Source organism: Equus przewalskii, chromosome 21, assembly GCF_037783145.1.
Source record: "Equus przewalskii isolate Varuska chromosome 21, EquPr2, whole genome shotgun sequence".
Taxonomy (NCBI): domain Eukaryota; kingdom Metazoa; phylum Chordata; class Mammalia; order Perissodactyla; family Equidae; genus Equus; species Equus przewalskii.
Window position 1 is genome coordinate 38441536 of NC_091851.1, and position 20903 is coordinate 38462438.

Genomic DNA, 20903 nt, shown 5'->3' on the forward strand with positions numbered 1-20903 from the left:
CACCAATGTGCAACGCTACTCCGGACGAGTGATTTTTGCCTCTCTGCGCCTCGGTTTCCTCATCTATAAAATGGGAATAACAAAGGTGCCTATGTTGTAGGGTTGTTGTAGAGATTAAATGGGAATGTGTACTTGGAATGCGAGGCACCGTGCCTGCCACAAGCGCTCAGGAAGGAGCTGGGATCAACCAGTGACCCCAGGCAGCTGCTCTGGGCAGGCCTGAGACGGGAACGGTGTTCAGCCGTCTAGGTTTCCTGACCCCAAAGAGTTCACGGTCTCCATCCACATAACGTGCCCGGCCCGGAGCTGGACGGATTAAAGCAGAACCGCAGCAAGGCATCCCCGCCAGCCCTCCTTGCATGTGCTTCGAGGACCCCAGGTACAGAAGTAACTGGGTTGCTGGTGAAAAAGACAGATTCCTGGTATCCGAATCCTTCGGAGATGGGTCCAGAAATCCGCGTGATTCAACACACTCATGCACCACGGAATCTGTGCTCCACTGAGTCCAGTCTGAGCAGGATTTCCTTGCAACTTTGGGAAATATTGAAAACCATTCCAAGACCCGAATCGATTCTATCCTACAGCGCCCAGGACAGGAGTCCCACGAGGGAAATCTTGCGTTTCCGACGAGGACAGTACCCTCGGGGCGTGGCGGGCCCTCCCCAGCAGCCTGGTGAATCACGGAGGTCTGGGTTTCAGGAGAAAAGGGCAGACGTCTAACCAGAGGCGGGAGGCAGGAAGTGGAGCGGGCAGCCCTCCGCCCAGACTCCGGCACGGAGCCCTGAGGCCGGGGCCGTGCTGCTGCTGCTGAAAGACGCAGGACCACTTCAGGGTCACCCTGCGACTCAACCGGCCGCGTCCAGGCTCGAACCCGAGCTCCGCAGGGGCTGAGCGAACACACGCGCCGTGGGCGGGGCTCCGGGCGTCGCCTAGGCAACGGCGCGCCACGCCCAAGCCGGGAGCCGGGCGCGGAGGAGGGAGCGCACGCTGCCGGAGCTCTCGCGGGGCTCGGGCTCCTTCCCCGCAAGCACCGCCCCTAGGCCCCGCCCCGCGGAAGTTCTTGCCGCCATTCTCGAGCGCTGATTGGCCCTCCCGCTTGGGGGGCGGGGCCCGTGGCAGCGCGGTGCGTACTTCCGGCTGCCGGTTGACATGAAGAAGCAGCGGCGTCTAGGGCGGCGGTAGCGGCGGGAGCGGCGACGCGGTGGGGCTCGGGGCTGCGAGGGCGACGCGGCCTGGAGCGGCGGACGGCGCAGCGGGCCCAGGAGGAGGCGCGGCGGCCGCCCTGGCCCGTCATGGAGATGGAAAAGGAGTTCGAGCAGATCGACAAGGCCGGGAGCTGGGCGGCCATTTACCAGGTGCGGGCGCGCCCCTCGCCTAGGCCGCGGCAGCCTCCCGAGACCCCGGGCCGCCCTGCCTCCGGGCCGCCCCCGCCCCGGCCCGGCTGCGCGAGGGGTCGACCCGACGGCGGCAGACGCCGGCCGCCTCCCTCTTTGTCCCCCGGCGGGCCCGCGTCTCTCCCGGGCCTCGCAGCCCCCCGCCCCCGAGCTCGCATTCTGCGCGCGGTGACCCCCGGGCCCCGAGGCCGGCCGTCGGCGCCCTCGCCCCGCGCCCCCGTCCGCCCGCCCACCCTTTGTCCCTCGGGGCTGATGGAGCACCCCCACCGCTTCCTTTCCTAGGCTGGACCACCTCGTCCTCTCTTCCTTTGTCTCCCGGGGGGAAAGGGCTGCTCGCTCCTCCCTCCTGCACGTTTCCTCTCCCCCGGTCTGTGTGCGTGAGTCCCGGGGATGACAGTCCCCTTCCCCCTTCCTGTTCATTCATTTCGCGGAGCTGGATGGGCTTGCCTGATCCGGGCCGGGCCAGGCTTGGGCGCCGGAGGTAACGTTTGCCGGACAGGACGGGCAAGACTCCTGCCCCTCGTGGAGCTTAGAGTCGAAGAGGGCCGTGAAACACGCAAGCGGGTAATTTCAGGTGGTGACAAGTGCTGTGAAGACAACGAGGCGTCGCAGTGGGGCGGAGAGTGACTGCACGGAAGGTGGGCTGCCTCGGAGGAGGGGGTCGGGGAAGAGCTGTCCGAGGAAGGGACGTTGGCTCCGCGAGCTGAAGGGGAGCAGCGGCGGCCCTGAGAATGTCAGGCCAGGGAGCTTTCCAGCCCGGAGGCCTGCGGCACCCGCTCCCCTGGGGCCCAGATACTGCCCTTTCCGCAGGGAGCGGGGAAGGGTGACGTTTTTGCCTTCTCTGAAATAGTATCTTCTCCCGGTGAGCATCTTAGCCTTCCGTCGTGGCTGAGACGATTGTGTCTTTCCGGTCCTCTCCCTGTGGGTTATGGTGGTTCGTAAGTAAAAAGTTAGGAAGATAGGGTTTCTCACATGTCTCTACAACATCAGATTAAAAACACGAAGAGAACTGCTTTCACAAACAGTTAAATCCTCTAAAGAAAATGTGTGCTCCCGATTAAATGTCATTGCGGGGGTTGTGAAGATTAACCAAAACCACACTCGGTATTTTAAATAAGCGATCTACAGAATAGAGAGATTTTGTTACTTGTGTAAAGGGAGAAGGCAGTTTATAGGCTCGAGAGGCAAATTGTGAGACCCATCAGCTGGTAGTGTTAAAATCTATTTTGAGCTCCACTTAAAAAGGAAAAAAGCTTTAAGCAGTCCTTTGGTATGCTTGACTAACAAAAGCCTTTTTTTGGCAGGCTTGGTCTCATGTGGATTTGCATGAGATTTATTTGACAGGGTTCTTTTTACTTGGACTGTAATGTATATTAACTTCGGGTAGACTATTATTTATAGCCACTGTAATTTGTATAAGTATGAGCAATCAATATATAAAATTTGTCTTCCGGGTCTAGTCTCTGAGTTAATTGAATGAATTCCACTAGTGACTTTGAGAATGTGTAGACAAATGTAATGCAGTGGACTCTAAAGTGGCTTTAAATGAACAGATTGTTGGAGTTCATTATGATATACCCCGTCACAAGTGGAGGGGGCCTCCAGGAGGCATTGGGGAAAGTCTTTTATACTGAAACTGAGTTGCCAACACATTCATATTTATAAGACGTTCTTGGTTGAATTTCGTTTCTTACCGTTTCAGAGCAGAGTAGACCTGTCACCCAAGCATTGTTAAAACTCGCCAAATCGTGCCACTAGCATGAAGCCTGTTGGTCTTCAATTAATTTCCCTCATTGTTCTCACATTTGAACCCAGGAGTCAGTATGCTGTATGTTGAGATTTCCCCAGCTTCTTAATGGATTGCCACCTTCCTGGAAGTGGTTTCTTTTGATCTTGGAGAATTGTCCACTATGGGCTTTCTCACCTCTACCATACAGATATGTTTCTTTTCTAAAATTGAAATCAGAAGCTCTTCTCCTTTTTGAGTTTAAAAGTGGCTCTTTATTGGGCAATTGTGGCATTTTTAAAAACGTAGAGTTCAAATGACCTCAAGTCTAAAGTGGCACGTTTTCCGGAGTGTGTCAATTTACCAAAAATGTTATTTTTCAAGAACTCAAAGAAACTGCGTTTATGGTTGGCAGAAAATGGCAGTTAAAAAAATTAATATTTCTTAGCATGTCACAATGAGGGGAGCCTTATACAAAGTCATTTTGAGCTTGCCTAGTCTGTTGTGATTAGAATAATATGTAATTTTTGCTTAACATTTTGTAAACAGGGCGGTGCAGTTATTTCTCACAATACTAACTTCTAACTAGGACAAAACGATGCAAAAACTTGGAAACAACTGGGAAAAGATCAAAGGGTGGAGGAGAGTTTCGAATGCTGAGGAAGGTGGTAGCTTAGAAACAAATGTTTCAGAGATTCTATGCTGGCTCAATTTCATCAAGTGAGCTAACTTAATTGTTTTAACGTTAATTGTTAATGCTAATAAATAGCATAGATACTAAGAAGCATTTAGATCTGTAAGAAGTCAGCTTTGATGGCATATATAGATGGCTTTAAAAATTGTTTTTTGTCACTTATATGTCTAGTTCGAAAGGGGAAGTAGTGTTCAGCGAGCCGCTGTTTGAGTTGGTCTGGCTGTCCAAAGAGGGGAGAGAACTGGTTTTCGCAGCTGGGCTGAGAGGAGAGAGGGCTCGACGAATGAAAATGCTTGAGGAGCTGCCCTCTGTTTGTAGTTTGAGGTTTTGGGGTCAGGTGTTTTGCTCTTTCTCTCCTCTCTAATTCTTTGATTCTCTGACACTGTTCACTGCTTTTCATTGTGAATGATTTGATTGTTTTCAGATAAAGGAGATTGTAACGATAGCTCGTGACTTGAAGGCAAGATTTATTCCATGTTAGAGGCAGGCTTTGTGAAATGGGCCACTCTTCCAATTGACGTTTGTTTTTATAGCTGCTTTCATTATGAAATACGATTGAATGCCTGACTAGGTTAAAACCATGTTATAACAATAGTTCACCCAAATTCCTCACTGCTGTATACGGCTTATGTTATAGTCCAAGAAGATGAATATTAAAACCTCCCAATGATGTTTATTTAAATACCATCCTCTTCAGAGAAAAACGATGTTGTGCAGAAGAGAAAGATCTATACACTATGACTCACTTTTCTTAAAAAAAAAAAAAAGACAAACGGAAATGACATGGAGAGACTGGGAAGTTCTGATCATCTTGAGTGACCCATCGGATGGAAACGTGCTGCTTCAGCCCTGGTTTGAGTGAACTAAATTTAGGTGTCTGACCACCACTTTGGAAATGGTGTAAAGACCTTTGTAATTGTCAGGACTCGTCCTAAGTTAACTGGGAGCACAAGTAGAATAGTGGAGGGAAGAACTTTTTGCTATCATTCTGTGTTTGACATGACTGGCCTGTTTATGGGAATACTTTGATGCTTTTGGAAGTACGGAAACCAAAGCCAGCTGGGGGATAACGGTAATACAGATGATTTTCACGTGCCAGTTATCTGTCGTTGGGCTCCATGGCCTCCCCACTGTATTTTGCTTCTTAGCATGACTAGCTCCCCAAAACCTATAAAAATACCTAGTATTGAGTAATGTAATTGAATATATGCTGAATTTCATGATAGAAATAAATTTTAAAATTTCCTGTAGGAGTTTTTCACACTGTGAACTGACATAATTATGGCTTTTCATTTTCTTTCTTTCCTTTTTTTTCATTTTTTGAATTGTCTGTTTTCTGATCTTCTCGATTGCAGAACTCTTTTGGCAATTTTTGTCCTTTGCTGTGCTTTTAATTGCATATGCTTTTCCCAGAAGCCTCTCTGGGCCCATATGTGTTTTGCCCAAGCTGGCGTTCCTCCCTACAGTGTTTATGTTAATAGGTTCATGGTAACCAACTAATACTGACAAATAGGCTGGGCCTGTTTCTTCATCCTGCCCATATTCAGGAAGATGGGAAGTCTAGCTGGGTCATTGTTTCCGAGACAATGTAGTTTGGTACCAGTCGCTTGGTGTGCCTGTTTTGAATACCGAGGCGTGCTGGGGACTTTGACTGGTTCTTGGTTCCCTCTACCGTATTGCATCGCTTGGTCACCGTGGCATCCTGCCTACCCCTCAGTGGTCTAGGTTCTCAAAGTTTGCTTGTAACGCTCGCATAATACTGCTGTCGTTTCTAGTTTCACACTGCACAAACGAGTGAAAGCAGTAGCGTATTAACATGGCCCCTCAACAGTCTGTTCACCTCTCCCCCCACAGTGTGTTCTTCACGTTATCGCTAGACTGATTCTGTTAACAACAGCCCTGAGCCTGTCACTCCCCTGTTTGACTCTTTCTAGCGCCGTCCTAGTACCTGGGAGATCCAGACTCCTCAGCATGGCAGCCAGGTTCCAGCTGTGCCTGCCGTGTACCTTCTGTTCTGGCCACGCTCGCGCCGTTCTCCGGACTCATCTCTCTGTGCCTTGGTTCAACGCCTTCTCCAGGCCGCCCTTCTCCTCAGTCTGGCTTGCTCCTCCCAGCTCAAATGTGAGCCTCCCCCTGTAGATTTTTGCTCTCTCACCTGTGCGTTTCTGTACCCCATCATGCTCATGTCTTCTAAAGCCCTGGCCTCGCGGGAGCTGTCTCTTTACATCCAGATCTGTCTTCTCCAGAGTCCGAGCTGTTGGGGTCGGCTCTCCCATCTTTCTCATTCATCGTGGTGTCCTCCACACCTGGCACAAGTACGTAAGAATGTTGGGATTGAATTGGCTGTCAGCACTTTGCCAGGCCCTGACAGTATAAAGACGAACAAGACATGGTTCCCAGCTCCCACTCTGGGTGGGAAGGAATGATAGAAACAATTCGATTCGGCTGCGTTGGTACTGCAGCAGAGGTCACTCTCAGAGAACACCAGCGCATTTTGAGCCGTGGCCTGATGGGGAACCTAGTATGGCCTGCTGTGGTGGCCTGGAAGAAAGGCTGGCGTTCTGACCCAGTTCAAGTTGATACCACCGGTTGTTTCTCGGGAACTTTAAATTTAACAGCCAATTTGTACTCGGCCTGAGGGGAAATTCATAGGAAACTGGGAGGTGATGTCGCTGTTCTCTAAGAATTATTGAATTACTCTGTTATCGTCATTCTTGACCTGTTCTCACATGCCTTCTAGAAGGCTTTGCTTGTAGTTGGTCTGTAAACATTTTCTGATCGTGGGATACAAAATATGGTTCTCCATAAAGTAACAACCCTTACAAAGTCTGTGATTTGTTTTCAAAGTATAAATGATGAAGGCAGACATTTTTGGCCTTTGATCAGAACACCCTTTGGGCCGAGAGAGTAGTTGGATCTTTTGTGTTTTCTCTAGTCTTAGCTTTACTACTAACAACGCTGAAGAGATCCCTTCCTTTCCTGGGTTTCAGTCCTTCCTTTGTGAAAGTGGTCCTAGGCTAACTGATTGCTAAGTTCACGTCAGTAGTAAGTCTTTAATGTACTCCCAAGAGAATCTGATGTTCCCGAAGTAATCCTTGTCAACACTGCAGTGGCTGCTCAGTTTTGTAAGGTGGTGGGTGTCAGTGAGTGCAGTTAGGCTCAAAAACTTTTAGGAGTTTTCTGAGTATAGTTAAAGATTCAAAAGAATTGAGTCTTTTTTCCTAAGAGTTTATTTCCTAAAATTAAACATTTTTAATAAGTAGGGTTCCTTTGATACAGTATTGTGGGAAGGTGAGTAGCACTGACATAGGAGTTATGCTTGCAGTTTTTCTCTGAGTAGCAATTGGGTGGTTTTTCCTGTAAAAGATAGAGGAACTGATTCTTGAGAATTTACGAAAGATTCAACCCCAGCTAGGTACATGAAGAGTAGCTGCCCTTTATGTTGTAATTTTAGAAAGAAACCTCCATCTGGCCTAAGCTTCATTTAAATAGTGTGATAGTTTACACAGCTGCCGTGTTTGAGAAGAAAGTACCTAAGTCTCCAGTATTTGAAATAATGCTTTACTTTGTAGACGTGGGCTTCAGAGTTCACTGGCTGGTGCCCTCTCCTTTTTCAAGGCAGCTTGACGTGATCGCGGGTATCTTACTGACAGTTTGTACATGTTGCATGGCTGGAAACTGGAAACAAGACCGTTTCACGTGGAAGATTTTTTTCCTGAAATAAATAGCCAAAGAAAAGTCTGGCCCCCCAAATCGGTTGACCTTTGGGGTGTGGTACGAGTCACACTGCAGACAAAATTATAACTAGTGATGAAGGATTTTCAGTCTTTAAAAAAAAAAATTGTGATATGATTCATTTTGCAGTTCTGAATGCTTATGATTCTACCAAGGCAGTAAAATTTTCTGGATAGCCCGTGGGTAATTGGATGGAATTGGTGCTTCAAGAAGTTGTTTGTACAGTGTGGACCCACAGCGTAGACGTGGCTTGTTAGCAAAGTAATGCTTAGGGTCTGTATTTTCTCTGGAAACTCTGTATTCCCTAGTCCTCTTATTCCAGGACTGTGCAGGAAATCCTGAGTCCTGGGGCTTAACTGCTTGTTGAAGTGCACCTCGGCCCCGGTGGGCTTGTGTCCTGGGGCCCTTCTCTCCTGCTCACGGGGGTTTCTTCCCAAAGACTGAGCGAGGCGTGTTTTCTCTCACAGAGGAAGAAGGAAAAGCCTTGGCTGTGTTTGTAACCTTTGTGGGCGAGCACCACCACTTGCAAAGATAAGATGAGCATAGCAAAAACTATGTGTCCAAAATTGTGTTTATTTAATTTATTAGTGATTAGAGAAGGACAGCTCTTTGTTGTCTCCATTACTCTGTTATGAGACGTTTTCTCAGGACCCTGACTTTTTTCTCTTACTTAATGGCTCTCTTATTGGTGCATCTTTTCCTTTTGAAGAACCTCATTTAAAAATTGCCACAGTAAGTTCCAGCAAACAGCTTCGCTAGTTTGTGTTCTGATGAGTACTGATTACTTAGAGAATTATACACTATTGTGGATTGCTTACAGGGAAAGAGAACATCAAGTAATTATTCCAAATAGTTGGAGTTCTCTTAAGAACAGGGGGTTACTTAAAAATGTCTGTAGATGAAATCACTTCTGAATATAACTTCACTCGAGAAAACAAGTAGGCAAGCTGTATTTAGCATAATACCAGAAATTGCTGTAAATTCCTCTGATGGTTAAACATTTGTCACTGTTGTATTTATGGCTTTGAGATTTTGTGCTGCTTCACTGTTCCGATAGTCAGGGCGTAGTTTGCTTCTGCAAGGGGAGCTTTCCCTGGGTAATAAATATTTGTGTGGCTCACTTTTGCACAGAGAGAAGGGGCCTCTGAGAAGATATTCTCGTCTTTTTTAGGGGGAGGATATATTGTTCTGTGTTTTTTTGTTGTCGTCGTCGTGCTTTGTTGTGACCCTGGTTTGAACTGTATTTTAGCAGCGTCTCAGAGTTAAGAGCACTGCCTGCGTGCCACCTCCCTGTGCCAGGGTCTTTCGGATCATCCTCAGAGGTGGGGTGAAGGGGTGGAGCAGAATGTGCAAGAGCAGGAAGTTGAATTAAGCCACATCAGGTTTACAGGCACAAAGCCACATTTCTGGAGCAATCCCCGGTACACCGGGTGATTTAGCCACACTTAAGGAGCAGCTGGTCCACATCTCTTGAACATTCTTTGAGAATCTACATCCCCGAGATGCTCGGTTTTAATGGGTTCTTTCAGTACCTGGACATCAGGTACTGAAAGATACTTAAATACCAACTTCTTTAAGTATTCCTTCATGTCCTACTAACAGTTTTCTTATTATATCCTAGGAATATTAGCGTCATGAGCAGTATTTTATTTCGTCTGTTCACACCGCAGTACCCAGATTTGCTGCTTTCCCTCATTTTTCTCCTTGCTAATGTGAATGCTTTTGAGAGTTTGAGTAACCACATGGAAGAGCGCACAGTGGTAGTTGCTAGGTTCTTTACTTATCTTTATATTTTAACTACTTGTTTCCATCCTTTGTGAGCTTGAATTTCCCTAGAAAACTTATCAGAACATCGTCATCATGCAGAGAGAACCACTGTAAAAGCAGTTGAAGTTGAAGAAACCTAGTACCTTTTGGTCATGAACGCTTATTTGTCAACTTCCTTTTGCAACTTGTTCCATTACTTGGTGACAGCAAGCTTTTGTGTTTCTCAACGGACTTTGTTCACTGAAAGATTTTGCTTTTGGAAGTAGGAAATAAATGGCTTTTGGAGTTGGAGGCAAGCTTTGGTTTGAAGTCGGAGGCTGGTATGTCCCTAGCGCTCAGTGTGAAATGCAGCTGGAGATGGGTGGGGTCCATCTAAAATTTCCTATCTTCAGTTTGAGGAGGTGGTTACCATTCTAACCACTTAAGAACTGCGCGGTTCATGCTGTTTTATTTACAGGGCAAAACTTAGCTCTAACGGTTTCCCTTGTACTTGCCTTCAAATTAATAAAATGGCATTCTCTGGTAATGTTGACATGCCAGGTCCAGTTTAGAAGGAAGGAAGGATACAGCTCAAGTTAAAGGATTAAATTGGCATCACACCTTTAGTTTTGTAAATGCCTTTAATGTTTGATTTTTGTAGGTTGATCATAAGGAAGTGATAAGTATGTTAGGTTATTTGTGGTTTGAGCTAATTTTAGTCTCCTGTTCACAGCTTGCTTTATATCCTTTGACATTAAAACATGCTTTCTAGAAAGACAAATTTTGCATGTAGGACACAATCTGTATTCTATACTTGGCTACATTTCAAAAAATATTCTCTCAGTACTTTGGAAATTGGACAGTTTGAAGCATAGTAACGTTCTTTTAAGATCATCGATTCCTTTGCTTAGTCAGTCTCTACTTTTCCAACAGGTAATTTAGATTCTTTCATAAATGCTTGGAAATCTTGCTCCAGGCCAGGGGCTAAAAGGGCATAGTTGAGAGGATTTTAAAAGAGTGTGACCGACTCTGAGATGTCTGGAAGTGAGGCTTTGACTAGCTGTGTTTAGGAAACCCACCCTGCCCCTTAGTTGATAGAGTGTTTTACTCCTAAGGGCTGGGCCTTGTGTCTGTCTCCAGTATTGGTTAGTTTCACACAGAGCAGTTTGCCTCAAAGCTTTAGTCCCAGGCTGCCCTGCTAGCCACCCTTCACCAACCACCCTGAACATACATCCCTCCAGGGACTTTAGAGGCAATGGGAAAAGAGCACTGGGTTTGGGTTCTGAATCTGCCTTTGACTATTATGGGAATGGAGGAGTTACATGCAGGATCTGTAAAACGTAGTGATTAGACCAGATAGCCTCACAGCGTGGGTCAGACCTAACATTCTACAAAGAGGGTCACACAAGGAGCCAGGAGAGTGGGGCACCTTTGCTAGAAAAATTGGGGCTTCGTGCCCTACTTGTGTTAGATTTGGTAGGTTTATATGCCGTGATCCCCTTTATCTAAAAGGGAGACAGAACTTTAAGTTTTCATATTAACTCAAATTAAAACTTTAAAAATCCATTATTATGTCCTTAAAAATGATAAAGCAGCCTGTGAGAGCATAAATCAGATTATTTTATAAAATTACTGAGTGCCAAGTTGATGAATGCAGTTTCCTTTGAAATTCTTCTCATGTCTAAAGAGGATTATTGGGTTTTCTAATTGGACTAAAATCTCCATTCATGGGAGAAACAACACAGTCCGATCCATGTTCTACCCTCATTCATAATAAAACCCAGTCACAGCTAATGTTTCTGGCGTTGTGTCCTGCGCCCCAGGCGCCGAGCCTAGTGCCTTGCATGCACTACTCTTGGTTATGCACCGTAACGGGGTCTCTACCAGCAGGGAATGTTTTAGGAGGACAATTAGGTGTCAGAGCCTCGTATTCTTCTCTGCCTGAGGTCTCCCGTGTCCTGAATCCAACTGTATGACAGCGTTGTGGCCGTGCTCGCACTGACACACATCTGCAGAGAGGGACAAAGAATCGTGCTCGCCTCCTGATTTGTGAGGGCATAGGAGGAGAGAGTTTGTAGATTTGACCTTTACCCAGTTTTCTGACCTCTTACCTCACAAACTGGCCACCCACAGTCATATTTTGCTTGGTCCACACAATGTTTTTAAAAAAAGAGAGGAGGTTAAGTTTTTGTCATTATTTATAAATCAGGAGAAATTACATACAAATCTGGATTTCTGGGCTTCTGAAAAATCTGAAAATCACACTGTCTGAGCCCGCCTTGGCAGTGGTCTGCTGAGCTGAGGAGCCCCAGTCCCGCGTGTGCTCCTTGTTCACCACACACAGCCCCACAGGTCACACTGTCCTCGCTGCCGTCAACTCCCCAGCCCTTGGATGCACTTGAGTTTGCAGCCTCTACTCCAAGCTGGGTGTTTTCTTGGAGTTTGATATTAGTATTAGAGTTAAGATGATTTTAAAAAGATACTTAACCTTGTAAGTAGTTGGTGAACTATCATTAGATAAAATCAAAGCAAGAGAAGACTAGCCAGAGAGAAGAGTCTGGTGTCTAGGGTGAAAATGCCCGAGGGAGTGCCCTGATATTAAAATCCAGGAGAAAACAATGAGCCAGGTACTTCTTTCCTTCCCTCTTCCCCTCCCCTCTTCATCCTCAGCGCCCTTAGGCCATGTGAGGAAGCTGGAAGCTGCCACCATCTTTTTCCACCTCAGGCAACTGAGTGTGGCTGTATTTTTGTCCCCTGTTCAGTTATTTCCATGAACTATTTTTGATGACCAACTTGGAAATTAAATTGGGTGGTCTAATTAGGACTTGATAAAAACAATGACTTGCCCAAATATGCTTGCACCGAGAAATCTAAGAAGTGGTGTTTTTAATGACTTGTGTTGTGACTTTGTTAGGAATGCTACCATTTGTCATGTGTCTGAACTCGTGACTAGATGGTTTCTCTACCTTATCCTCTCTATCAAGGGATGAAATAAATGATAGCCATAATAAAAATAAAGTGTAGGTTACAAAGAGTGTGTGTTGTTAAAGGTCTGTATCCCTGTTTAGCAACAGAAGTGCATGCTGTGTTGTTAGACATGCTTTTTTCTTTGATCCTTCTTGAACATCTGTTATTCCATAGAGGTATGTCGTATATGACACATTAAAACAAGCAGTAGATAAGGAAGATGTTTACCATTGTAAAACAATCGAGGTCTTTGTTCTATGCTTTGTACCTTTTCCCGCCAAAGCTGAATCCTGAAAAGACAAAACCAGCTCAGTATTTTAGCACTCCTGAATCATGTGACATGATGGCATTAGCCATTTTATGCTTTTTTGTATATGAAATTTTTTGTCTGTGAAAACACTCAGGAAGAGGTAGCTAGTTGAGATTGGGAGGAGGAGAAACAGGTGGAGGAGCTGTCGGGGAAGGAGAGTCTATAAAAGTAGTGTCTAAATGGGGATTCCAAGGGCAAGCAGGCACGAGCCCCGGGTGTTGTCTGGACCTCTCCTCCGAGCTCTCTCCCCCTTGCCTTCTCTGTTCGTGTGGGGCGTTACCTGAGCCTGCAAGCATGGGAGGCTGTTTAACTTGGGTCTTAACCCTCCTCCTCCCGCCCCTACACACAGTTCATGTGCATTCTCTCTCGATAGATAGATAGATAGATAGATAGATTTTTTTCCTCTCTCCCTTCTTTTCTCTTTCCTCTGCCGTTACCGTGATGATGACCTCCGAACCCTTCTCATTGGGGGGCATAGTGGAGGGGACGTCGTGGCATTGACCTTGCACTGTGGGCAGTGAAATCTCTGTGTGGGGTCTTCCACGCGTTTGGGTCGCCACTTGTAGCCCCTGAGCTCCAGCCCCTGCGCTGCGCCTGGTAGGCAGGGAGGGTGCATTCACTGTGCGAATCGATGGCGTGTTTGAAGGGATTTACTCCTCTTATCCAAGTATATATGCAGATGCTCTTTCATCCTTCCAAAAGGCAGAATTATAATGTATTTTAATATGCAAAGTAAAGGTTTTTTAAAAGAATCTTTAAGTATAAGACTGACTCACTAAGGATAAGTTAAAAATATGTGGCTAGTCCCCTGATTTGCAGGTGACGTTCTGAAAATAAAAGCCCCGTTTATTCATTGTGAATTTAAAGGATATTTTTAACACTGTTGGCTGGCTTGTTCCGCTGTGTGCTCTGTTATTAGCAGTTCTTGGTACGATAGCTTTGAGGGGTTCTTTCAAGTCAAGTGCCTTGTAAAATGAGTTACTGATAATTATCGGACTGCTAAGTGGTGAAGTGATAGGCTTTAAGTTTTAGCCATTTTACACTTTGGATGTGATTACAAATTCTGAGACTTTATGATTACTTCAATTTAAACACAGAAATTATCATCTTGAGTAATTCTGAATGATTTACTGATTGCTGCCTGTTTCCCATTCACATATTTACTAAACTCTTTCCTTGTCGTAGAGAAGCAGTCAGAATTAAATATCTACAAACCGTTCCAGTTATGAAACATCTTCCCTTTTCTCCTCCTCCTAATTCTAGCTGTGAAAATTATGTATAGAAGTAGTCCTAGATTTGGTTTTTTAAAAAATAATTGTTGATTGGTAGTCGCTTTAAGATTTGAAGAGAGAAGTTTTTCTTACCAGTGGATGACAATGTAGGATAAAAGAAGCTTTGACTATCTTTTCGTGGTGAGAGGGATGATTGAGTGGGTTTTGTCTTCCTTCTGGTTGTGTTTTGGAGTCACTGACATGTCGCCGAATGGACGCTGGGGAGTGTCCGGGGCAGGAGTGGGTGCGTGGAGTAAAGGAGCAGGAGTTCCCCAGCCTCCCGGCAGAATCACGGAGCTGTGGCCGGTCGGTGGCCAGAATACCGCGGGAAGGAGGCGGCTGTTTTTCAGATGAAATGAGCTAGCGAGACTCTAGAAGGCCTCCTGTACAGAAGTGCAGACTTGGGGTGAGACCCCTGCTCTCTGATCGGCTTTGTCTTCAGCTGTGCTCAGGCTTCCTCCAGCTGCAGCTCTGCCTCCCGCCGCAGCGCTCTCGCTTCCTTCTCCAGGGGAAAGGTTTGAAATAAATAGGTCACTGTGTCCATTGTTCACCTCCCGGTCACTCCTCGGCCCAGGGAAGCTAGGGCCCCCTCCCTTCCAAGCCACTAAAATAATTCTTGACACGGTCACTCTTAGCTTCCTTGTTGCTAATCCAACAGATTCTTTGCATCCTTATCCATTGCACCATTTAACATGGTTGACCTCTCTTTGCTTCTGGATTATTCTCTAACTCTGCTTTCTATAACGCTCTCTTTTTCTTTTTTCTTACCTTTTACATCTTCTCTTTCTCTGGCTAGTCCTAGCTCTCACTCTTGGGCTTCGTCTCAGTCCCTCTGCTGGAGGAGTTCTTCAAGGGTCTCCCTACGCCGCTCCTTTCATCTGACTCTCAATCTTTGTCCTGGAGTCTCATTTATTCACACAGGGAGCAGTAATGGCCCTTGACTTCAGAGCATGCACATACCTATTCTTGCACGTATTCTGGTATAGCTTTCAGAATACTTTTAGTTCCTGAAATGGTAATGCTCTCTGTCTCTCACAGAGCCTTTGCATATACTGTTTCCTCTGCCTAGAACATTCTACCTCGCTTATTCTTGTTCTTCCTTCCACTCACGTCTTAGGCATCCTCTTTGGGGATGCGTTCTCTAATTTCCCCTTCCCCGGGGCCAAGTTAGTGCCTTCTAGAGGGCTTCCCGCAGCCCCTGTGCTCCCCCTTTCCTGGCACTTGGTGTGATTATGCGGCGTCATACCCATTGTTCTGTAACTGCCAGGTTACTCACCTGTTGCCCAGGAACCTGTGGAGTCTCCTGAGGGGCAGGGCTGCTTTGTTTCAGTCCTGTGGATCTTTGTACCCAGCATGTGCCTGGCATTTAGAAAGTACCCAGTAAGTAGTTCCTGAATGAATGGATGAGCTGTGCTGTTCAGAAAGTTCATGAATTGGAAACTGGTTGATAGGGAGGCATAGAGTTTATGGGATTGTGTGAATCACGTGGTCCTGACCCACCATCAGCTTAGCACACTCTTTGTTTTCCCTGTTACCCTTTATATTTTCCATGTGTGGCATACCCCTCGCCCCACCCATGACATTAGAAGCCCCTTCTGAGCGAGAACCGTGCGTCGTTCTTGATGTCTCCCCCACAGTGTCTTGCGTGTAGTTGGACCTCATTTCAGTAGGCCTGATCCTGCATATACACACACACACACACGCATATGTGTATAAGTTTGATGGAACTAAGTCTCATCTATAATCTGTCCTTATCTTCCTCAGCTGGTCCTGCCTTTGTGCCGTGCACAGACCATGCCACTCTGGAGGGGCAATTTCCCTGTGGTTTATTAGCTCTAGTGTTCCAGCGCGCTGGCCAAGTATGAGAGATGTCAGTGGGCGGAGAGTCTCCCTCATTCAGACTTCATAGGTTTGGTAGCTGGGACTGACCAGTGCTGACAGGAAACAGAGGCATTTATTAAAATCCAGAGAGTTGTCAACTTGCAGGAAGCAGAGCTCTTGTTAGCATATGATTTTGTGGTTGGTTTGCTCTCCTCTATTAAAGAACCGGACAAGAATAGGAAGAGCGTGTGTGGGTCTCTAAAGTTACAGCCTTTTTCCTAAGTAATTTGCCTTTAGAGTTTCATTTGTTTGCCATTTCCTGAGATTTTGATCTTGCCAGAAAGTTCACAGCAAAAAAAATTCTGGGCAGGTAAAGCATTTGCATCTGAAACGAAATCATTGTTTTTAACTTTTTTCTTAACCTATTATCCTTGGTTCAACCCTGAAGATTATTCTGTTATTTGTGGATCTCAACTTTTGCCTCATCTTTCAGATCTTATGAAATGAGTGGTAGTATTTGAATGGAGAAGAGGAAGAGAAGAAAGAAAATAAATGTCAGAAGTCTTGTTCCTGCCTAGGCAAGCTTGGCTTTATGGCTCGGAGCAGAAGGGCACGTCTAGTGTGGTGAAGAAAGGGTATTTAGGGTCGGTTTGGCTTCTTAATGTATTTGATTTTTTTTTTAGGTCTGTCTTTTAAACTGGAATTTGTACATGAATATAATTGAATTAAGAATAAAAACACTTAGTTTCACAATTTGTGGAGCACTTTCCTGTTACCTATTTTAAACACAAAGCGTCGGGCTAAATGACTTGGGGCAAGGATTTTCAAATGACCTGAGATCCAGCATGCTCAAGTGGTCACAGAGCAGACCTGTGACCCAAAGGACACCCCCTTCTTCCTGTCTCTGTCCTTCCCTCCAGTGTCCTGCTGCTCCCTGGTGCCCTGGGATTGCCTTTCATCCAGGTAACTGCTCGTAGACAGAGTAGAGGTTTCCTGCTAGGCCGTGGTGCTCGCCTGCTTCCATTTTCCTGCCAGAGCAGAGATTCTGAATCCTCAGTGTTATTTACTGAGTTTTTAAACATAAAAATGCCTTTTAACAAGATTGAAGGCCCAAGGCAGAAAGTTGAGAACAGAGTAGAAATAGCTTTAGAGACAGGGTTGCTGGCAGGAGTCTTGGAGAACATGGCCAGCTTTGTGTGGGAAGCCTGAGCATTTGTGTTGCAGGACGTTGTGTTCGGACGTACTTATTCCGCCCCCGTATTGTAGTCCGTGTGTTTCTGAGTCCCCACCCACAATCATACTCTGTCTTGTTTTCCCTGTCCTTCCTTCCCCTGCTCACCGCCCTCTCCCACCATGGCGACCACAGCCACCACTAGCAATTACCCACGTGTTGGCTCTTGAGGCTGCTTCCCTATAAGGATGCAGGGCGTGTGGTGTGGGCCGTAGACAGTGAGCGACCTCGGTGGGTTCTTTCCCTGTGCACCTCGTGACGTGTGGCTGACTGCAGACCGGCAGTAAACGGCTGCTTCTGCTGTCTCATCTGTCTGCGTTGCTCTCCACCTCTGTGTGTATGGGTACTTCTGTCATCTACCAGTGCTGGTCACAGAGGATGGATGATAGACGCAAGCACATGCTTAAGCAGCTGGGGAGAGATGTTAATAAACAGCTGAAAAACTAACTACAATAGCCTGTAATATAGAACAGGGTCAGTTTGTGGCAAAATTTTGTGTTCATGACTTTGTTTGTTTGTTTTGAGGAAGATTAGCCCTGAGCAAACTAGTGCCAATCCTCCTCTTTTTGCTGAGGAAGACTGGCCCTGAGCTCACATCCATGCCCATCTTCCTCTACTTTATATGTAGGACGCCTACCACAGCATGGTGCTCGCCAAGCGGTGCCATCTCCACACCCAGGACCTGAACCGCCGAATCCCGGGCTGCCGAGAAGCGGAACGTATGAACTTAACCGCTGTGCCACTGGGCTGGCCCTTGTTTGTTTTCTAATATCCCCATATAGACCTTTTAAATTGATGGGCTTCGTGTAAAGGCCATGGCCAGTGTTATGTGCCATGGAATACCTGGCTTGTGGGACTCAGAGTTTGTTACTATCCATAGTGTCCCCTTAAATCTTATTCGGGTCAGTTCATAGGAACAATGTTTAGATGGAGTTTTCTGGCTGACGTGATGTCAAAATGGTAACCGGGCATGAAAGTACAGACAGTCCCCTAATGCACAAACGTGTCTGCCTCAAAAGCTTGCAAGTTGGTTGTCTGGCACTCTGAACTGTTTTTCTGTAGAATCAGTGTATGAATGGTGGTTAGCTTCCAAGCCCTCCCGTGGAACCTATTTAATCTGCAGTATACCTGAAGTATTCCTATTAATATGATATGCTGTTTCTTCGTAGTGTTACTGTATATGATAATGATTACTATGTGTAATATTTAATGATACACGTAATAGTGGTTTTCTGAGTAAAAACTATTATGGGTTCCATCTGTGGGGTAGTGTGCATGTGTGTTTGTTGAGGGGTCTGGATGTGCATTATTAATGCCCCTCCCAGGCCACCCTGGCGCCTCGCTTCCGAGTGAGTGTGGACCCCCACAGATTTTGGAAGACAGGCTGGTTTGAAGGCTGTGGAGGGTGGATTAGAGCTGTGAGGAGTATGATTAGGCTGGAGTTTCTGGAGCTGGGGAGCACTGACACTTAGCTCCCAGAGACACTTCTTGGGCCTGGCTCTCTCTTCTTTGCCCCACTTTGTTTTTGTTTTCTTCTGGGGTCTCCAGGTATTGGCTTGTTTTCTCCTTGATTACCATTTTTTTGCTTTTGACCAAGGTTTTTGCCCCTGGTTACAACTGAATATCCTGTCAGAGTCTCCTGTTTCTGAAATAATATGTAGTTTTTTTGAGGTTTTCTAAATTAAATGTGGCAGAGTTATCACATGGTAATTTTGCTGTGAGACATTAGAGAATTCCAGAGGACTCATCTTTGTAAACCGTGCGTGTATTTCAATCTCATTCTCCTCTCTTGTAGATGGTGTTGCAGAGAACAGCAGCTTTTATCATTTGCACTGCCTCCCTTGATTCTGTTTCTTACTTAAGATTAGTTTTCAGGTAAGACCTTTCCATGACAGTACGTGAAGCCGTACAGTGCCCTTCCTGCTGAAACCCTCAGAAACCGTCTGCCGGGAGACTGGACGAACCTTTGGCTAGGTCCCGTCGTCCCTCGTGGCTCGGTTGGTGCTTTGCTTGGTGCACAGGGCTGGCAGCCTAGGGCAGTGGGAGCAGACGGGCCTGGGGCAGCATTGGAAGGCCCTGGGGCCTGGCCCTGGCGGCGCTGGGAGAACATGATTTCTCTCTGGGGCACTCGTCTCCCACAGGTGCCGTGCTCCTCTCCCTGAACCCCGAGGCGCTCACCTTGTACCCCGTTTTGTCCTCAGCCAAACACTGCCTCAGGCACTGGGCTGTGAGCTGGTGGAGATGGCAAGCCGGGTGTTTGCAGTCGTGGGTCGCTCTCTGAAACCTGCCTGTGGAGAGCTGCCGAGCTGGAGGGTCCCTGCTGTTCACAGGCCACCTTTTGTCCCTGATTCGATGGCTGCTGCTTCATTTCTCAGCAGAAAGGGGCACCCGTGTACCCCCATGCCCACCCAAAAAGGAGAGTTCGCTGCACTGCTTCTGAAAGGTTCCGTCTGGCATCGCCGGACCCGAGGAGGTGGGTCAGGTGGGGCCGGCCGGGCGGAGCGCGCCTGCTCCCAGAGCCAGTCATTCTGGCCATGTGGCCGAGGGGTCTGCCGTTTTGTGTCCCTTTCATAATTATGAGCACAGACACGAGTGAGGGGATTGTCTGGCCATAGAAGCTGTCGTATTAAACAGCACTTTCTACTTTCGGCAAATTTTATCCAAATGAGACTTTAGATTTTCTCTAATTTACTGGCAGTTCTTCTAAAAAATGTCAGTTTTTGCAAGAAAACAATCACTTAAGCCATTTTTTACCTGTGCAAAAATGCTACATTATTGTAAAATATATCAGAAATGGATTACCCATAAATTTTATGTATTTTCTAACACATTCTTTTTGTATTCAATAGGTTTCCGTAGACTTTCTCATACTTTTGTTTAGAGGACGGACTTTGTAATGTGGAGCACTGCTTTATCTTGTCTTGTAAGCTTGATATTTTTTAACTACTAAGCATTTTTTTTGTATTGAGAAATTCATTGAGTAATTATAAAATCAGTGGACATTTGTGTTTACTGGTTAACTTATGTGTCTGTCCTTAGTTGCACTATCTCAGAGCTCACGGTACTCGTCAGCGCAGTAACCTCCCCTCCAGCCGGTTGATTGCCGGATCCTCCAGCTCGGCTCTTGACCCCGCGTCTGAGCCTCCTTCTCTCTCTCCTCGTCCTCTTCCCTCGCCTTGCTTCAGGCCCCCTCATCGCTGGCCTTTCACAGGTGCCTTCAGCCCCTCTCTTCCCGGGAAGAGAAGTGACGTCCCCATTGCTGAGAGTACAGCCTGCAGAGTCCTTGGCCTCACCCAGCTCAGGCGCTGCAGGCTGCCTGGGTACAGGTGTGCGCCCAGCTCCCCTGGCCAGCCCCTCCCCACCCCCACTCCTCCCCACACTCCAGACTCCGTCCTTATGGGTGCCCTGTCGCCCGCCTGCTGGGCCTCCACCGTCACCTCCACTCACAGTCCCTGCCTCAGTGGAGCACCTGCCGCCTGCACCCTACACTGAGCCGACTTTTCTAGTAAATTCCCTTTTTTTTTTGTATTATGGAAAATATTAATATGCTTTCTCTGTTGCCTCTGTGAACACGTTAACTTTGCCCTAGTGCGCCTGAGGAATCTGTCTGCCTAGGGGAGAATTAGAATTTGGTTACGGAAAGAAAGCTACTAGATGAACGTATTCAGCTCCTAATATGCCAAATAGCATTTTTTGCAGCATACTGTTTCTTTTTAACACTTAATAACAATTTATGTGAATAATCTTTTTATTCTCTCGCTTATATGTTACTTTCTTCTTGGCTGGAGTGTGAACTCTCTGGGAATATGGGCTCGTGTAAACTCGGCGCCTGACGTGCCATAGCGCCCGCCACCGTCGCCTTTTGGACTCGGATTGTACACACACGTCCCCTCCTCGGCTAAACTGTCCTGCCCCTGCCAAAGGAAGAAGGGAGGCAGAAGGCCCTCTGAGTTCGCCTTCCTCTGTCAGACCACCTTGATAGCCTCTGCAGGGAAAGGGGGCTGCAGC

At 46.7% G+C, this 20903-nt stretch overlaps 1 protein-coding gene and 2 long non-coding RNA genes across 4 annotated transcripts in view; 2 read left to right on the top strand and 1 right to left on the bottom strand.

The window, feature by feature from the left end:
- Positions 1-1112: 1112 nt before the first annotated feature.
- The window catches only part of PTPN1 (protein tyrosine phosphatase non-receptor type 1), a 62545-nt gene continuing 42754 nt past the window's right edge, over positions 1113-20903 (top strand). The window contains exon 1 of one of the 2 annotated variants that reach the window (XM_070589449.1): positions 1113-1355. In XM_070589449.1, coding sequence (XP_070445550.1) covers positions 1293-1355 — 63 coding nt within the window. In that variant the 5' untranslated portion in view covers positions 1113-1292. Of the gene's footprint in view, positions 1356-15133; positions 15224-20903 lie in introns of those variants that run through there. The other variant, XM_008534745.2, reaches the window with a different exon arrangement.
- Positions 11476-15071, bottom strand: LOC103560574 (uncharacterized). Its single transcript, XR_011531172.1, has 3 exons — positions 14612-15071; positions 13937-14342; positions 11476-12552 (listed from the first exon to the last, which is right to left on the bottom strand). It is a non-coding gene; the product is annotated as an uncharacterized lncRNA (long non-coding RNA).
- On the top strand, positions 19239-20815 carry LOC139078274 (uncharacterized). The gene is made up of 3 exons (XR_011531175.1): positions 19239-19368; positions 19745-19818; positions 20684-20815. It is a non-coding gene; the product is annotated as an uncharacterized lncRNA (long non-coding RNA).